At 39.4% G+C, this 20,340-nt stretch overlaps 1 protein-coding gene across 1 annotated transcript in view; it reads right to left on the bottom strand.

Annotated features, from left to right (window-relative positions):
• Positions 1-214: 214 nt before the first annotated feature.
• camkmt (calmodulin-lysine N-methyltransferase) overlaps positions 215-20,340 on the bottom strand; it is a 111,949-nt gene continuing 91,823 nt past the window's right edge. The window contains exons 9-11 of the mRNA XM_038737597.1: positions 14,941-15,004; positions 12,582-12,713; positions 215-3,878 (exon numbers count right to left, since the gene is read on the bottom strand). Of these exons, the coding sequence (XP_038593525.1) occupies positions 3,777-3,878; positions 12,582-12,713; positions 14,941-15,004 (298 nt within the window). The 3' untranslated portion in view covers positions 215-3,776. The remainder of the gene's footprint in view (positions 3,879-12,581; positions 12,714-14,940; positions 15,005-20,340) is intronic.

Genomic DNA, 20,340 nt, shown 5'->3' with positions numbered 1-20,340 from the left:
TTAATATTGGAACGCACATGCACATTTTTCACAAGCAGCTTTGTCAGCCAGCTCCCAATGATAAGAATTTATTAATGACAAATATACGAATCAGTTATAGTTATAGTTTTGAGGTTTTGTTAATGAAATAATGCCATAGTTACAGTGGATGTATTAAATTGTCCATTGCACATTTTGGGACAATTTACAAAGAAAAAGAGTCGAGAGTCCCAAATTTGTCAAAGAAACTGTATTTATTTTTACTCATTAACCAAAAAAAATCACCCACCCATAGACTGCAAAGAACAACATTCAACCCATTGAATACAATACAGCAGAGGGAAAGTGACTATATGAGGCCATGTCCACACTAAAGTGGATAAATCAATATTTTTGAAAATGTCTCTAGTGAAATGCTACTGAAGCAGCTTCAACTTTATCCAAATTGGAGAATTTTCTGTTTTTCTGTTGAAGTTCTGTTTGTTGTGGTTAGGGGGGGATTATGTTCATTTTGGACAGAAAGAAATTGAAATTTGAAATTTATCTGGATTAGTGTGGACATGATCTGCAATTGACCAACACTTCTGATAATCAGATAATAATCAAAATAAAATCCTTGCTGAGACATGCCACCATACAGTCATTTCTATGCCTATAACTGTTGGATTTTTCACTATTTATGTTATTAGTCAACAAATCAAAATAAAAACCACATGACCATCTCATGGTGTGTTGATGTCACAGTGAGAAGTGGTTAGTGTCATAGCATACAGCACTAATATCACAACAAGACATGACGACATCACCGTGTGAAAACGTGTCATCACAGCAGATCGGAGTGCACCAATTGAAGATTTTACCACTAATAGCTGCAGTGATGTCGCAAGAAGCAGCAACGCAGTGTGGATGTCACAGTAAACAGTGTGCTGTAAAATCACGTCACTGTTAGTGGTGGTGATGTCACAGTAGGCAGCGATAAAGTCACTGTACGCAGTCACAGTTCGTTGGATGTTTTTTCCCCTTTGTTAGCCCACAGATACAAAAGTATACAGCAAACTGCAGATAAAAACTTCATTAAACACACTTCTAAACCTTTGCAATGGGAACGTTTTTGCAATGCAATTTCAGCCCTCAAAGCATTGAGACCACTGATAAAACTTGCTAAATTTACTTTTCTGAGTAGTTACACAGGGAATACCTCTTATTTCTGAAGGTGGATTATTTTTTCAACGTGAGGAATGTAAACAGCAGCCACTGGGAGATACTGCATAGCTTCTTGGCTGTTGTATACAGTAATGGATCACAGTGAAATATGGAAACACCTTACTAGTGATAAGTACCACTTTAGGCTTAAGAGACCCACTGATACTTGCATTTCTTCATATCACAATTAACAAGAAACAACTGAATGCATGGGAAAAAAACCCTGAGTCATACAGTAAATTGTGCTGATAGAACAAATGCTAACAGAAAATAGACGAGCAATTGGTCTGAAAAGTTTTTGCTTTTGAGGCTATTAGGAGATCGTGTGACTTTCAAGATCTACGGTTGCACATAGTTTATGAATTTGAAATCACATTCTAACCCCGGATGTCCACTGGATGTGGCAGACCGCTGTTGAAGTGGTCTTTTTTAGATCTTTTTTGGAGTTGGTTTGCAGAAATTATTTGGGTTTACATGCATATAGAAAACACGTTTCCTACTCATTTGTGATCATTCTGGTAACAACTACTTTGTGGCTGTACTTTACTCATTTGAGTTACTCTTCTGGTGCAGCAGGCCATCATTGTATCTGTATTTTCTGAATATTGTATATTAGCAGAAATAAAACCAAAGCACTCCTTCTCCTGCTTCACATACTTAACAGGAGAGGTGACATAAACAAACAAGAAAATACCTTTTCACTGTATATATGTAAAGACTAAATCAATAACAAAGGATTGCACCATTAAATATTAATTTCCCTGTAAATTGTTAATATATCTAGGCATGACATTATTACATTTAAAAGTGAATGTCGCAAACAGATCCTTCAAAAATAGACCCATCCGGCATGCATGAACTCCGAGATGCTGCGGTCACAGAGCCAGTAGAAATTTAAACACCAGCTACAATAGAACTGCAGCAGACTGTCTGCATCCAGTGGACATTGGGGGAAAGAGACCAGTGAGTGATCTGCATTACAAAAAGACAAAAAAAGATGGAAAGAAATCCTGCTCTGTAGAGCATTTCATACTTTTTATATATTCCACAGTACTGGGGTTACTTATCAATAAATCCAAGTAGTAAGAGTCATTACAACGTATGTGCATGTATTCTCTCTCAATCGCCATCTCTCTTTAAACACACATCCTTCCTGAAGGTGGGGTCAGACTAGGAGCTTTTTGCAGTGTTTCACAGCTGCCACAGGATCTGATTGTTGCCAATCAGATGGCTCACTTTAAGTGGCTAAATGTTGCTGAATGAAGCGACATATTCAGCTGGTAACTCAAACAGACTCGACAGCCTCACTTCTTTTACAAAACCTGTTTGATATCCAGTGCAGTCAATGCAACCTGGAGGATTCATGACAGCAGACACAACAGAGCTGAGGCTGAGTTATAGTATACACGTTTGTTTTTGAATGATAACACCAACAAGGCTTTGTAAAATTAAATTACATTGTGATGTACTGTGGACTACTTGTATCCATGGTGATGTTGCTGTGTACAATGCGAGCTGTAGCTCCTGGGCAGCAACAATTGATCCTTAGTCTGAACGTGTCTTAATGTGTTAATGCACTGTTGTGATTAATGCACAAAAGAAGTTCTTAATACTGACCTCTGACTGGGAGGAATGAGTTAGAAGAAACTGAAGCAAGGAAAGCAGGGAACAAAGAGAAATAAAGGAAACACACAGGAAACTGTGAGCTGCTCCACAGTCTGTGATAGTTAATGAATTAGAGCTGGACTCCATGCTGGGGCCAGAAATACAGTGGCACAGCTTAATAATGACTAGTTAAAGAGGGCCGACTGATTGAATAACTGACATCTACAGTAGGACTGACTCAGGAAATTTCAATGTAACTAAATGACTGACTGAACAACTGACTTGTTGGAGCTTGTTGGCTGGAATGGTGACTGGATAACTGGTTCATTTACTGCCATGTTAGGTAATTGAATAGCTGACAGAGGACTGACATGCTACCTGACTGGCTGGCCATGTGGTTCACTTTCCGGGATGGCTGATTAACCAAAGAGATGAGTGACTGTCTGATAAGAGCAGTGATTAAGTGTTTGGTCAACTACCAGAATGACAAGCCAACTGATTAAAGGGCTGACTGACTGAGTGACTATTTTGGAGACTGACAGTAATTATTTGGCATATGGCAAATGGTTAAAACATACTAGGTGGGAATATATGCGCCTCTCCTTTTCTTTCTCTTCAGCCACAGTGAAAGTATCCCCACTGCTTTGGAAATGAGGTGGTTCCTCAGCAACACTTCAAACTGCAAAACAGGCACGCTCAAATATTTTTCCAAAGCCATGCATCATCTGATAATAAATCCTCTCAGCGGTCTGTATCAATATGAAAACTGTCTCAAATATGACCACAACTTGATTTGCTTCCTCTGCCTATTTGACTAAACAGCTGACATTGAGACAAACGCGACTCTATTCTAATACTGCTCTTAAACTGCAATTCTTCCTCCTCATTTAGATCCCAGCATTGACATGACTCTGTAGCCTCAATCCATCACAATATCCAAAAATATGTTGAGCAGTACTCTGTAGAGCTGAGGGCTCACTTGTTTTGGTTTACTGAGTAGTGTGACTGACAGGTTGAGGTCCTTTGGTCAACGTGATGAGGAGAGGATAGTGGATGTTCTCATCATAAGCTTCTTTTCCCTCTCTCAGCATCTGAAAGACACACAACATATAAAGCATTAACTACACTGACTAAAAAGTCTATAGAAAGTCTTTATCCAATATTCCAGTTTGGTAGAATATTTTATAAAAGTATTTTCAATATTTCTACCTCTTAGTCTAGGGATTTGAGACGCTGACCATGTTATCACAACATGGATGCAAAAAATGCCCCCAAACTATAAAGCATTGTTTGTTTTCTGTGAACCATTATTTTATAAACCCTGTTAAGAAAACCATACTTGCAACATGACAAAATTAAATTAAGTTAATTGTAATTACAGTGTGTGCTGCACATCAGCCGCTGGATACATATTTTAAAAAAATAAAGAGTAAACGAATAATGACTCATCACGTTAAACAATAGAACTTAATCGTTTTAATGCCTTTTGTCATTAAAATGCTGTTGATCATACTTTGTAGGTTTGTGGCTCTGAGGCCCGCCAGTCAAACCAAATGGATACACGTATATACATGTATCACATTCTTAAGGATTTCTGTCCAATAATACTAATAATTTGTTAGGTACCATTAAGATTTCAATAGCTTAGTAAGCCACATGGCACTGTGGTGATATGAGCATTAGGGCCGAAACCAACAATTAGTTTCATTGTTGATTAATCCGCCTGTTATTTTTGTGGTTAATTGATTAATTATCTGATATATAAAACCACAGGAAATAGTGAAACATTTCCATCACAATTTCTTTCAAATGTTTGTTTTTAACAAATGGTCCAAAACCAAAAGTAAAGTAAATATTCAACTTTCTGTGATGTAAGACCTTAAGCATTACAAAGCAATTGTGGTGTTTTTGCTTGAAATAATGATTAATTGATTATCAGAATAGTTGCCCATTCATTTCCTGTCAATTGATTGACTAATTGTTCCAGCTCTAGCGTGCATACACACAAACACCGTCACTCTCTCTCACACACAGCTTTGTGTGGTACCCATGCGGTGCCCACTATGTGCCCTTTTAAGCAAACTTGGCAGTTTGGGCACGCACCAGCTAATCAGCTCGCTCAGCGTCTGGCCAAATGAGATGAGACTTATGAAACTGAGTTTAGTGGGTCTGCTCATGTGATTGAGTGTGTACGTGTGTGGTGAGACCATGACAGGGGAGAACTGTGTGAAAAGGTTTCTTCACAACAAACAGAAACTCAGACTGACCCAAAATTCAGTCCCATCAGCAGCATGTAAGTGATCATCCAACTCATGCCTTGTTACATTACAAACTCTAATGCTAGCTGGGTGCTGTTTTCCTGACAAATTAGGCCATTTGTGGCATTCCCCAAAATTACTACATTATAGATGTTATAAAGCAGTGATGTCTTAAATCTTATTATTATTCCCAAATGAATGTGACTGTAGTCTTTTTAACTTCTGCATAGAGGTAGCTCTCCCTCCAGGTTTCTCGGTTTATTCAGCTGTATTAAGACACATATACTACAATAAGTTCACAGTTATAAAGGCACGTGATATGCAGTGTAGTGTGTCTCCGCAGACAGCATGTAATAATGGTGGAGTATTTAAAGCTTCACTTGGGTGGTTGTTAGGCTGTGAACATGCTGACAGCATTAAATGAAAAAAAGAAGTCTCCTATTCATTTCGAAGACCACTGCATTGACACAGTGGGGGTGCAGACATGGAGGACTCCAGCAAAAAAAGTTCAGTCAAATTTATTTATGGAGTACATTTAAAAACAAGTGCTTTAAAGGTAAATTTAAAATACAATTAAATAATAAAAACAAAAATAACTAGAAGAACAGTTGCAAGCGGGGTCCAAGCCTCCCGGCGCGAGCCGCCCCCCCCGGTCCCGCGGAGGGCGCGCGAGTCGGCCCGGGTGCCCCAACGTCGTGCCGCATAAGGTCCCCACGTTTGGTGTTGATGGGCCGTTCCAAACAGAGGCAAAACGTCCTGCATTTGAAAATGCCATAGGAATGAATGGGATTTAGTGAGAGATTTGAGCTTCGCTTTTAGCGCCACCTGTTGGCCGAACTGGGCATGGGATTTTTTTGAATAGCGCCAACTAGGGGCTAACTGTACCAAATTTTGCACAGCCCCTCAGGGGGGCATGCCACATAAGGTCCTCAAGTTTTGTGCTGATCGGCCTTTCCATACCTGAGATATGTTATACTTGCTGTTTTTAGCGTTTTCGCAAATATTTGTTAGCGCCAATCGGACTTGTGGCTTCGGAGGAGTTAATTAAAATAGGTTTTCCAGTTTTTGCGATTTCGCGAAATGAAAACGTCATCGCACAGAGGCGTGTCCTATACCATCGGAATCGGCAGCATCCCCCAAACACGTAGACGTAAGGTTTATCAAAGTGCGATGTAGTGAGCCGTAGTTATCCTGCAAAATGTCCTTTGGTTGAAAATCCCATTGAAATGAATGGGGTGTTTGAGGTTCGATTATAGCGCCACCTTTTGGCCAAAGTGCACCAAATGTTTCAGGTGTCATCAGAGCCCCATGGGGAACAATTGACCCAAATTTGGTGTGAATGGGAGTTGTGATTATGGAGATATAAAATGCATGTAAGTCAATGGCGCCAACAGCGCCACCTATAGGTATATTTGGGTCAACTTTGGTGCATGTAGTAAGGGTAGCATGCTGAAGAATTCGGCACTGGTTTCATGTGAGTGTGACTTGTGGTTATAGAGGAACAATTTTCTTGGATTAAATAGCGCCACCTAGGGGCGAGTTGCACCAAATTTTGCACAGGTTGTTGATATACGCCTTCGTTGTCGGGAGTTCGCGTTCAACTTTTGTCGCAACGCACTGCAACCTCATTGAAATAATGTGTTAACCAATCAAATATGTGCAAGAACATATTCCTGGTAGATTATTATATTAAGTAAATTACGTCATGACTTCAACGTGGTGTTCCTCAATCATATTTCATCTTCTCACCAATACCTGTAGCAACACATCAAGTGTGTGTTAGTGCTGACTGACAGCCGAAACTATTCCTTTACTATACATACAAAAGTAGTAACAAGTTGTTATATACAGGTGTAAAATCAGAGAAAGTGGTGGTCTTGAACATTTCTTGTAGATATTGTTCACAATGACACAACACCCAGAAAATAGGAGGTTTGTGTGATTTAAATGGCTACCTGAGGTTCTGCTTCACACTGTCCCTTGACACTCCTCTTTCACATGTCTCATCACTCCTTTCCCTGTCCTGAGAAAGCAAGAGATCTTCGCCCCTACACCATCTCTTCTTATTCTACCATTTTCCAATTTCTCTCCTTTTTGTTGAATATGAACAAACTGTTTGTGTCTGCCTCTCTTTCCTCTCTCCTTGGTCCCTCCCTTACTCCCCCAGTGCCCTTCATGTGCGTTATCTTCCTGTGGCCATCCCTCCAGGCACTGGCCGGTGGTTGAACCTGTGACCCCCCCAGAGAGAGAGAGAGAGTGAGAGAGAGGCAGAGAGAGTGAGAGCAGAAGGCCCAGGGGGTGGTTGGGCGTGGAGGGGCAGCTGCCTGCCCCCTGTGCTAAGCCTGCTATGGGTACCACAGCCAGCATTCACATTCAAATTCTAACAGGCGGAAGGAGTAGGGAAGCAATAGATGGAGGGATGGAGGGATAGAGAGGGAGGGGGGGGGGGGGGGGGGGCCTTAACGCGGTGAAGGCTGAGAGCTTGCAGAGGTGAAAAGTTTAACAAGCAAAGCTGTTCCTCCTGATCGCAGGCAGCCTAATCAGCTTCATGGGTGGCTGGCTAAATCGGCTCTCAACCTGACCCCCCCACCCCCCACCCCACCACCTCCACAATCTTTTCTCTCCTTTCCAAGGTGCAAGTCATTTATTTTATTGCCACTTTCGCCCCAGCTTCTGTCTCCCTCTCTCGTGCTCATTGCACCTCTCTATTTCTCTGCCTCCTCCTTTTTTCGTTTACTCTCGCCCTTCTTGTGTAGACCAGAGAGAAAGTGAACAAGGTGGAAAGAGAGAGAGGAGGGGGCTTTGAGACAAGGGAGGGACGGATGAACCGGATGTCTGGGGTCTCTCTCGGCAGGATTAGGAAACAGAGAATGAGGGATTGGCTGGATGGAGAGACGAGTAGAGGAAGGGATAGAAGGACAGGCTTGGATAAATAGAGAAGTGGGTCGTGATGTAGGAATTGGGAAGATAGTGGGGAGCAGAGGGAGGAAGAGTGGAGAAGGAAGATATGTCAGAGAAAGGGGAGAGGGAGGAAAGGGGGTGGCCAGGCAGCTGAGGGGGAGAAAGGAGAGTGTGAAGCAGGAAGACAGAAAGTAGGAGGCAGGGAAGAGAGTGTGAGTGCATGGACACAGTGGGGATACTATTTATGCATGTGAGAGAGACGGGGGATCTACACATGTGCGCACACACACACACCGTCTTGCGTGTGTGTATGAGAAAATTAAAATTCATGACTCTCTCTTCACAACCATTTGAGTAACAAGATTAAGATGGCGGGTTAGAAAATAGCGCTGGCATTATCAGGCTGCTTGCAGTCCCTCCAGCTGCTTGCCTCTCTATTCCACAACAGTGGGGATAAGAGGATAACGCGCTAGCCCTGTCTGCCCGTCTCAGCACACGCTTTACACTGACACACACATACACACAGTTCTTAGATACACTACCGCTGCACATCGGGCCTGCCTGCTGTCTGCAGTCCCTCGAGTGTGTTTGTGTCAGAGGGCAAAAGTGTGTGTATGTTTGGAAAACCGCAGAGTAGCGAGCTGGGGGTCTAGAGATGGTCTGTTAAAAAAAATAAATAAATAAAAACGCTGCCTGCTCTCTCTTTTTTTCACACAAGCAAACATTAAGACGGGCAGTATATTCCAAACAAATTCAAATCTGACGTGTGTCAAATCTGGCACAGCGAGGGATGCCAATATACTCACAGCTACTGGGGGTACGTTTGTTTCAACAGCATCTGTTCCAGATGGAGGAGCTTGTGAGTTGCTATGGGAGCATAAAAATAAGTAAAAGCCAAAACGAAAAATGTGGAAACTCTACCAACTACATTATGTTGTTGCATGGCTACCTGAAACAGGTTTGGACTTTGATTGGGGTGCGCTGGTAGCTTAACACCAAGGAGATAATTTAATATTATCTCTTTGAGGCTAAGAGCGACATATTTTTGATTATATAATCATACAGGTTTACAAAGCTCTGTTGTAATGATTCCAACTAACTAACCAATGATTAAAACTGCCAAAATGAGTAAGCGAGGGTTTTGTTTAATACGTTTGAAGAGTTTTGTCTGAGTAATAATTAAACTTTTCTTCATTGCACATTAATTTGAATATTTTAAATGTGATTTTGCATTAATATTAGAAGAATATTCTGTATTAATTTATAACTGATTTCGAGCATATTGCCTCCCAGCTTCTGCTCAATCTGCTTAATCTATCACAAATTTCTGATGAAATGAACAGCTTTATGACAAATTTTAACATTACTACAAAATGTAAAATGTTTATTCATAAAAGTGACGGCAGCTCTTTAAAATAAACACAATCTAATTAAAGACTGAGGCAGCGATGGTAAAGGTTAATTTAGTTTGTAAGCAACTAATGTTACACTAGAGACATTTAAACAGCTTGAATTCTCAGTTCCAGTTTTTTTTCCTGAAAATGGATACACCTGCTATTGGTGGAGATGTCTTTGATTGTGTTAAGCCACAGTGAAAGAAAATCCATAGTGTGTGTTCCACTGTCAGTTCTGATATGCATTTTTCTTGTGTTCTGGTCCACCCACTGAAAGAAAATATAGCTGAAGAAAGCTAATCTGTAGTGCAAATGACAGGCAGCTGCTCATTTGGATGTGCGTGTGTGTGTGTGTGTGTGTGTGTGTGTGTGTGTGTGTGTGCGCGCACAGTGATAGTGTATGTTTCGCTGTGATATCATCATGTGGTGTGTGTGTTTGTGTGTAATGTCTAGCCAATATGCTGTCTGACTGATGTCTGGTCTGTGTGGGATTGTGATATAGCTTGTTTCTTAGCTGTGTGGTCAGTCAAGCACATACAAGCGCGCACACACAAACACAAAACACACAGGGGTTGTTCAGTGTTCATCAGAAGATAAGCAGAGGAGACTTAATCACCTTCAGATGTGAGGGGGGCACTTCAACTTGTCCTCATATCCTTGCAGCACCTGACCCCAAGTGTGTGTGTGACATATGTAAATGGAAATGTGTATTTCAAGAGTGGTCTGACAGTAACCTTGCATGCCACAGAAATGAAGAAGAAAAAAACTGCATAATTTAAGGGTGATTTTCTTTTTTTTAATATCCCGCATCAAATTTAGTCTGAATGTCATAGTCCACACTGTACACATTCTGTCGTCAAGCAACTCTCACCACTATAACAGGCCTGAGTGGCAATTTTCCCAAGCCGTTGAGGTGGTGAACCATTAGGATTATTCAATGACTATATTCTGTGGACCTGAGGCCCAATCAATTCTTCTCGCAGATTTCTTCAACCAAGTTGTATTTCTTTTAAATTGAAGCCAATGGCGGCGTCCACTTTAATCCCACTGAAGCTACTTCTTTCTCTACTTTTTTCTCTCTCTCTTTTTCTCTTTCCCTCCTTTCTTCCATCTTTCTGAGTTTTCTAGAATTGTGTGTCCTTTTTCTAAAATGACTTCCACTCGTCTTGTGACAACACCTGAGGCCAAAACGACCTACTCTACTACTATCTGAAGCCATGCCTCGTGTATAGTATGTTTTTCTCGCCATTCTGAATGGTTCTCTCTTTATATATACAGTATTTCTCCCATTATCTGACATATTCAGCAAATGTTTCCCTTTTGCTTCCCAGTTTTAACAAGGAGGGGAAACCAAACACTAGACTAAACTCAGCAACAAAAAAAGTTTATATACTACTAATTTGATTTGCCAAAAATGTTTAAGAGGAAATTTGTTACTGCCCGGATTAAAATTGCCCCTTTTTCACCCCATGGTACCAGCTCAACTCGCCTTGACTCTATTCACCTCCTTTGGGGAAAAGTTGTACCTGTACCTGTTACCTTGTACTTTTTTTCATATCATCTCCGTCGAGGTTTCACGCGAGCTGAGGCAATAGTAAAGTGTGACATGACAACACTGCAGACCACTGATTGGTCAGAGAGAATCTTCACTATTCACTGAATATACCGTATGACTTTCGCCCACCCTGAGCCATGGTTCTGCTTGAGGTTTCTAACTCTTAAAAGGAAGTTTTCTTTGCCTCTGTTGCCAAGTGCTTGGTCATGGAGGGAATTCTTAGGTTGCCATATATAATATTAAACAGAGTGCGGTCTAAACCTGCGCTATATGAACAGTGCAATGACATGACTTTTGTTATGAATTGGCACTACATAAATAAAACTGAATTGAATTGAAAAACCACATATAAAGAGTTATTTACAAAATCCTACAATGACATGGAAATAATTTTATCTTTAAGCAAAGTCTCAACTTAACGTAAGTGATACTCTGGTTATGTTGGGGTATTACAGTTATGGACTGGCCTCAGGAATTGAGTCCTGCGTCCCACGTTGTCTTAGGTTTAGGCTACTAAAAGACTGGTTTTGTTTAGCGAAAGACGGTGCATTTGGTTAAATACTGAACAATTAAATGTGTCCTGTCTTGTGCTTCAGTCAGCATGGACTTTAATATTTACTATATAGAATGTGTGAGTGATTGTGCATGCTAAATTTAGTGGTTGAGAAATAGTAAAGAGAGAGAAGGAGAGAGACTTTCCTTGCTGAGGTTCAGGCCACTTTAACAGTCACTTTAATGGCCAGTCTGTCCAATTGTCCCACCAGTGTAGGTGAATGTGTGTGCACCAATTTAGCCCACTCCTTGCTGTCCTGTTCTTCTGTAGCTGTGTGTGTAATGGAGTTAACAGCTGGACACCACTTCTTTTAACACTGCCTACTCATGTGCTTTCTGTCGCTCCTTTTCTATTTTTCAGTGTCCTTTTCTCTCCTTCTCTCCTTCTGTCTCTGTCACGGTGCCAAGTTAAGGTAGCTTGTTTTAGCTCCGGTGTGTCTCACAAAGTGTCACTAAACATCAAACAACAGGCTAATCTGCTGGTCTTTATTAAAGCTGAGTGCACATTACAAGGCCTGGATTGTTGCTGGTTTCTTTATTAAGCAGCAATAGCACTTTTGAGAAAGCAACTGTTGAACTGTGTTTAACCAGGTTTTCATCCAAGTCCATTTTAAGACAATGGCCTGATGTCATTGACCTCTGTAAAAGTTCAGCCAAGGCATATACAAGGCTTCATTAGTCTCAATTAACAGAATGAGGACTGTGGATTTTGTCCCATTTCTTAGATAGGAATAGCTTCATGGCCAAGTTTAATGTAAACATGTATCCTTTAATTTCCACCAAAACATGTTGTTACTACTGTCGCCTTGGTTAGAACATGAGGCAAGTCATCACAAAAACTGTTGTTTAAGACATTTTTTAAACAACTTAAAAACAAACAGTTGATTATCATGTACACTTGTTCTATTTTATTCATCCCACATTAATAGTCACACTTTAACTCTTTGACGTGAAACTCTTATGTCATTACGTGAGAATATTACACTCTACATTCATGGTGAGAAAGATAATGATTTTTATTGACTGATATATGACTGTAGGAGCACTTTGCCCTGCATACTTTGATAACATTGGTTTCGATCACTTAGTCCTCTCTCTTACCAAAACAACGACATGTCTTTCTGTTCTTCTTACCTTTAAGTGAACATCCATGACCTGAGCGTCATACTGCTGGTGTTGAGAGACGCAGAGTCCGGCCTGCTGGGCCAGCTGACAAAACAGTCTCAGAGTTTCACCTCGCAGAGGAGCAAACACCAACGCCATGCCCTGGATAGAAAATTATGTGCTTTTGGAGTTAGATAGTTTCACACCTCATTTCTCATAACTTTTGTTGTTTAGCTTTACACACACACACGCAGGTTGTTAAGAGTGTGTCTCCCTTTGCTTTGATTTTTACAAGGTACATATTAGATGATAAACCAAAAAAATTAAGCGCTACAAATCCAATCAAATGTGAACACACATGTAGGTGTGAAGTGTCTACTCATGTATGTGACATGTACACGTGTGTGTCGTGTGTGAGAAATACATAGAGAAAGAAAGTGTTTGTATGTGCACATACATCACAGACATCCCACAAATACTAAGAGGATTACCAACAGGTTCAAAGTTTATTTGAAATCCTTTCAGTTTTATTTCATGTTGATCATGTTATTATTGTTTTAATTAAATGGAGCAAAGAGGGATGCTCACACAAACACACATAGAGCAAATGCACACTGACATAACACAAGCTACTGTAAATGAACACAAAAGGCAGTGAAAACAGCAGGATCACTCCATTTGACAGATGATTTTTCATCTGTATATCCAGTTTTTCACTCTCCCCACCAACTCTAAAAACACAGCAAAAGCAAACAAACAAAATTCCTCACAGCACTAATCAGCTGATTAAGGGGATCCAGCCCACCGGATGGACCACCTTTGTCAGAAACAACAAATTAGTGCCATTAGAATAGAGAATTAATTGCTTTGTTAATTGCTTAATCAGCTTAGCAAATTATTAAATATTTGGCAAAGCTTGTTGTGGTAGTGACAGTCTGATGGCTGACACTCAAATCATATTAGCTCCTGAATTATCTCCACTGGATTAAAGAGAGAAAGACATGAAGAGAGACTTAATACACAGATGTACAACAATGGCCAGATGTCATGTCTGTCATTCGACCACATAGCTTCTGCATTCAACTGCAACTGAGACACATATTCAGGTTATAGATGTTCCTGCGCATGTCACTGTCTGAAAAGCCAGCTGAGAAAATGTGTGTCACCGCTGGCAACAACCTGAAAGTAATATTAACAGTATGATCCTTTTGTCCTTCTTGCTACCTGCTGTTTCAAAGCTAATGAACGAACTGGATTTTAAATGTTTGGTTCACCCAAATTATAAAGATTTTCTCACTTACATATTGTGGTATCTGGCCAAGCAGATTGTCTCAGTTTTATGTGTGCAGGTTTTAAATTATCCATTGCTGAGATTTCTGACTCCACCCCAATTACATGGAAGTGAATGGAATTTCATTTGAGGTGCTGACAGAACTTAGAAATGACATTTGAAAGCAACATCTCTTTTCTGAAACAGTGTCCCCGTTGTGCTGGATAATCCAGAAAACATGCAGTCAATGGTTATCATGGGGCTATTTCTTCTGTAGCAAGTAGTTCTAGTGAAAACCGATCACAGCCAGGTGGATTATTCAGAGAAACAGGGACAGTGTTTATGAAAAGACAGGATGCATTTAGATATTGTGTTTTCTTTGTTTGGTAATTTGAGTGAACTGACCCTTTTATTATAACTTGCATGTGTCCGGTCCGCCATCTATAAAGGATTTTCAACAAGATACACATTTCCCTCCCTGTTTTTTTTCCCCTTTCTTCTGCATCTCTCATCAATGTCCATCTTTTCCATACCTCCGTCATCCTAATTCCTCTCCCTCCTCCTTTCCCTCTATTTTCCCCGTCCGCCTCTCTCTTCCCACATACCTTCTTGTGTCCTCTCCTCCTTCTTCTTCTCCCCATCTCCTTCATCCCAGTGCTCTTTTCACCTCTTTTTCATAAACAGATATTTCCTGTAACAGTCTGGCCTATGTACTTAAAATGCACCCCTGTTCCCTCAGATGAATAGAAATCTCAACCGTATCTCTTCCAGCCTTTTGGTTTTTACCCCCCCCCCCCCCCCCATTTGCTTTGGCTGTCACAGCATGGGGTCTTATCGCTAGGCCAAAAGGGAGAAGTTGCCTAGGATTTATGATTAAGGGAAGGCAGGAGAGAGAGAGAGAAGGAGATCAGAGCGATGCATTCAAGTTGCTCATAAAAAGCATTAAAGCATTACATGATATTAATCCTGTTAGCCTATTAATGTGTATAGGGTTTTGGGCGAGGCCTAATTATGATGAGAAGAGTGGGTAGTGATTTAGAGGATGGGGATAAGCGGAGATATATACAGTAGACACACAGAGGCAAACACGCACACACACACACACACACACACACTTACGTTGGGTTGCAATAATCTCCTTATAGCATCAACCAGGCTGGCTCTGTACTGGTCGAGAAACAAACTGAGAGGGAGAGGGAGAGTCAGGTTAGAATGCATTCTTACGATAGCAGCTCCAGATAAAGCAGCAGAGGCTATTTATTTTCTTTTGTTCACAAACAAATCCACCAACAGGAAGAAGGGGAAAAACAATTTGCATGAGTAAGACGCTCTTTTTTGTTTACGTTTGAGTTTCTGTGTGCATTCACCCCAGCCTGTTGTCGAGGCACTGGGAAGAATGCAGAACATCAGAAAATCCAACGAGCACAGATACCATCAGCGACAGTAAACACACACACGTGTACACGCAGACATGCATACTTCTTACTGGGACACTTCAAAGCGGCGCAGAGGCACCTTGCATTTGTGGAATTAATACCTGGAGTGTGCGCTCTGAAGTTAATATGAAGATATAAGAATAAAAACAACACACAAAAGGAGAAAGAGTAAAACAAACAAAGTCAAATTAACTGGTTCCATTGTACATTAAACACCACTGTACTGTAACTTGCATGTGTGTAGGAGAGATGGCGTATAAATGTGTGTATCTGAATTAGAGAATTAGCTTTTTTCCATATGTATACATGATGATACGTGAGTAATTAGTTTAACTGATAAGTATCGTAATATCAGGGCGCTCTATGGTGGAGTGTGGGAGTACAAGTTGGACTACATTCCACCCTCCAAATTCCAGTTTGTATGTGTATGTGTTTGAGACTCTCTGTGTATAGTACATAATGTGATTTAAATGATAATGCAAAGAGTGGATGATGTGAAAAGAACAAGCTATTGTTGGAGTCACAATGAGTCTACAAGCATTTTCTTCTGAAGGGGAAAACTGTATGAACCTCAGAAAACAGAGACTGAGACATAGATGTGGACTCTTTTTGTTAACAGTACAGTTATCACCTTAACGAAAAAAAGGTTTCTTAATGACATATTTTAGAAACAAAATAACAACAAGGGTAATATGTACAACTGGCAAAATGCTTTTACAAAATTAGTCTATATTTACATTGTTTTCATAAAGTGCAAATACCCTGCACTTTTTGTCTTCTTCAACATATGTGGAGGACTTTAAGAATGTTGTTTACCTCAGCTTTAGGCTAGCGAATCTAACTTTAATGTAGATATGTAAAATATATATTTGCTTGAATATTTCTGAGTGAGAGGAGGGCACGACTTACTGTCTACAGAGACAACGATAACCTGCTGACTAAGAAAAAAAACTTTATTACAGTCTAAAAGCATTTGAATAGTACTTGTAATTGAAGGCTACAAACACAATTAAAATTGCATGCTTGACCCCAGTTTGTACTTATGTTTGTACAGTAACTTGCTGACAGTGAAGAAAACATTCCTGTTACTGCGCATTGAGGTTACATTGTAAATAAAAATGCTGTATAAATAGATTGGACTTGTTAACTATCTTTCTCCTCCAAGTGTTTCATGTTTAATAACTGTGTCTAATAAAATTACTGCAGTACCCTGGTCATCAAGAGACAAATTTAGATCAGTCAATCACACCCTTCTGTCACTCTTCTGCTGTACATCAATATTTAATAAATTCAAACAACATTATTAAGACAATAATTATAATCTTCACACACTGAAAATGAGATCCACCATTTACTTGACAAAAATAAAGTAATGCTCAACCACCACAAGGAGGTGGAGGCTAAGATGTGGGTTTTGTTCTTCTTCAAAAATAAAATGCGGTACGTGAAAGAGAACAAAACAAAGATGTCCAAGTATAAATACTGACCAAAAAGTTTATATCATGTTATTTATGTGTTGGGTGATGCCATGAAGATTAGCTCCTTGTAACTAGTTCAAGCCCTGATATAAATATAAAAATATAAATTAGCTTATAATAAAGTCTTGATTTTTTCATCCTTACACAAATTCACTTTTTTAGAAGAAGTAGATTTTACATGAGGAGTTTTTAGATGGGATGGAGACACACACAACACACGAGCCCAAATCGACTATAATCATTCTAAACAAAGTAACACCTGTTTCTATATCCACAAAGACAAATTTCAATCCATTATGCAAGTAAGTAGAGCAGTGTGTGTGTGTGTGTGTGTGTGTTTGTGTGTACCTATTATCACAGATGAGAGTGGAGTAATTTGACTAAAATGCAACAATACAGTGCAGATTTGACATAATCCTGCACATCCGTCCAACTGGCCAGTGGAGTGGCAATCTGGACGTAACTTTCCAAACGCAGCCTCTGACCTCTCCTCATTCAAAATCCTCTGATCCCAATGAGGAATGAGAGGTGCATGTTACGGATTCTCCTCTCTGCAACTCTGCCCATACCTATCCAGATACGTATTTACCTCTTAAACATAATAAATACAGATTGAAAGCCTCATGTCTGTCCACAGGACATGGGGAAGACATTTTTAAAAAACAAACAGGACTTATCATTACAAGTTCTAACCGAAACCAGGATGGGTGTATGTATGTGTAAAGTTTATTGTTCTTCTAAGGTTAGACAGAGGTGCAAAGTTTATTTGACTTGAAAGGTGAGAGGTTTGTGTTTGGTTTATTTTGACACAGATATCAATTCACAGGAAAAGTGAGTGGTAAGAAAACAAGGAAGTGAACTTGTTGGGTGGGGGTAACGGCTGAAGCACACACAGACACAAACACAATGAGGGCATGGGAAGGACAACATGTCATTAGGAGGGCAACAGTTAAAAGACCCACAGTCATTGCTGATTAAAATGAAAAACATGACAAATAAAGCCACATATTTTACATAAAGTAAGCCTTTCACTACCCATTACCTTACCCAACAGTAAGTTACTCACATGTACAGAAAGTCAAATCCAAAGTTAAACTAATTCTAATTTAATAATATGTCATACACAGGTACTATTATGGATTATAGGGGCATTAGTTTAAATAATTATCATTGCAGGAACAGGAATTGTTAATTTGAACAGAAAAAGCGTGAATAAAAGTTTATGGTATAAAGAATAGTATAATAAACAAAAGAATATCCAAAAGTCAAACCCTAACCCATCTATAGGGGAAGACTCACAAAGAGTCTTAAAAACAGTTAAAAATGTAAAGGGGGCAAAATCACCACAGCTGTAAAGCTGGGCCATATGACAGCAGATATAGTATATGCCCATCATATATCTTTGTTAGTCTCATTTTGTGACCACTGTTTTGTTTTTGGAAGCAGTTTACCATCTGTATATAGGTATAAAAAAAAATATATTAAATTTTGGAAACAAGACCACCATTTGGTATGGACACACAGTTTAATATTTATATATGAATTTAAAATTGAGTGGTCTTCCCCTTTAAGGTCACTTGTGGTGCCCTGAGACTGTCAGAAGACTATTGTCTCACACTGACCCCTCCACCCAACACAGCCCAATGAACTCCAGACTGGAGGTCAAAGGGCAGAAAGCGGGTGTGTGTGTGAGAATGTTGCTGCTATATTTGTCTGCTTAAACGCGTATGTGAACATACAGGATGTCGTCAAAGCTGCAAGAGTGAGACCGTGGAAACACATGACATCATCTTCTGAGCATTAGTTTTCCCATGGGGGAAATTTAAGGGTTAATATTATAATAAGGGTGTTTATTTATATGCATTACCAGGATATTAACATGCATCACCCAATTTAATTCAGGGTTTGTGACACATAGACAACATTTCAGTTATTAGTCAGATTAACTAGATTAAATAACAGTGCTCTTCAGTATGATTCCTGTTTTCCGTGAATTTATTTTGACATGTATTTTTTTGACCTACTGCACCTTGCTGTGAAAAAACTAATATCCAATCAATTTGTTTCAGATTATTCAGTCCCAGAACATCCTGGAAATGTACTATTTGTACATGTGATGTCATGTAGAAAAACAAGACTAATCCACTTAAGACTGGAATAGCAGCACAACCTTGTGACCATGAAAACAAAAAGAATGAAAATAACATGGGTAAACACCAAGTGAAGTGCAAAGCGTATTAACTTAGACACAGTTAAGACAGTTAATACCAAAACTAGCAACAACGTTGGTTTCACTCTTTCATCATATTAAGTATACAAGGATGCGTGTGTTGTGTGTGTGTGTGTACTTGAATGTGTTTTTCTAATCACACTCTTAGAAGCGACTTACACGTTTTTTGGCAAAGACTCTAAGGGTGCCTCTAAGAATCATTCTGTTGAAGTGGTAAAAAAAGGCTGGACTCGGTTTTTGTTCCTATTTTCTGAAATTGAATCTAAAATCAATTAACATGGTATTGAGATTTGTTATCAGCTTTTTGTTGGCTAAAAATGATGAATTGCTACAAAGTTATAAATCTTCAACACAACCTAAACGAGATCTAAGCAACAGTTGACATGATGATCGAATTTTTCTCACAGACACAGTTAAGCCCTGATGACACAAAAGTGTCTCCATATTTTGTCTTTTTCATTTATTTGGATCTTTTCAACTTCAAAAAATGTTTTAAAGAATTTTCTCATTACTTCAGTGTAACAAAAAAATGTTCTATAGACCTCACAAAAATTCTAATAATTTCAATTTGGATTCACATATAGCACAAAAAGGGTCGACACAAGGGTCAATCCACTGTCAGATAATTAAAAATCAACATGCTGCTGTAGAAGATGCCTACATAAAATAAAATGGGAAATAAAAAGTACTGCAATTCTGATATGATGGCGACAGAGAAAAGACATAAACAAAAGAGCAGAAAAAGAGATAAAGTTAAGTAAATGAGAAAGTAATTTATAGGAAAAGACTGCCTCTAAAAATGAGTGTTGAATTGTTCATAACACAGAGAAAAACAATAAATCAAGACCATAACCAAATAGTTAATATGCTTAAGTAAAATATTGACTTAATTTGTATCAGCAATGTGGTTGACTCCAAGAGAATGTAATGAAGCATTACGCTTGACTTAAGATGCTTCAGAATTACCTATTCTGATCTCCTATAGAGGAAAGTACACTTGTACAGAATGGCAAATGCTTTAGTTTTTGTATAGTAAATTAAACATCAATGATAAAAACAATGTTGTTTCTTTATCAGTCCTGATGTACTAGCAGGACTGGCTTGTTTACTGTCTCAACATCATCCAAAGTGCAAATGACTGCCATTACATGTCTGACCTTCTGTCCAGGCTGGTGCTATGGTGCCAATTCATCACATACAGTTTTACAACAAAGATGTGTGTTTGTTTTGTGTGTGTTTGTGTGTGTATTTTCCGGTAATGGGCCCAAAGTTCCTAATCTAATCCAATCCAGTAGTATAACAGTCAGCTCTTAAGTGAAACACCAAACAGGTGTTGGCATAAAAAGTGCATGTGTGAATGTTAAGAAAATGCAAA

Source organism: Micropterus salmoides, unplaced genomic scaffold (assembly GCF_014851395.1).
Source record: "Micropterus salmoides isolate LMB-PRFRI ecotype aquatic unplaced genomic scaffold, ASM1485139v1 Ms_hic_scaffold_22, whole genome shotgun sequence".
NCBI lineage: Eukaryota > Metazoa > Chordata > Actinopteri > Centrarchiformes > Centrarchidae > Micropterus > Micropterus salmoides.
This window is presented reverse-complemented; position numbering and strand designations above follow the sequence as displayed.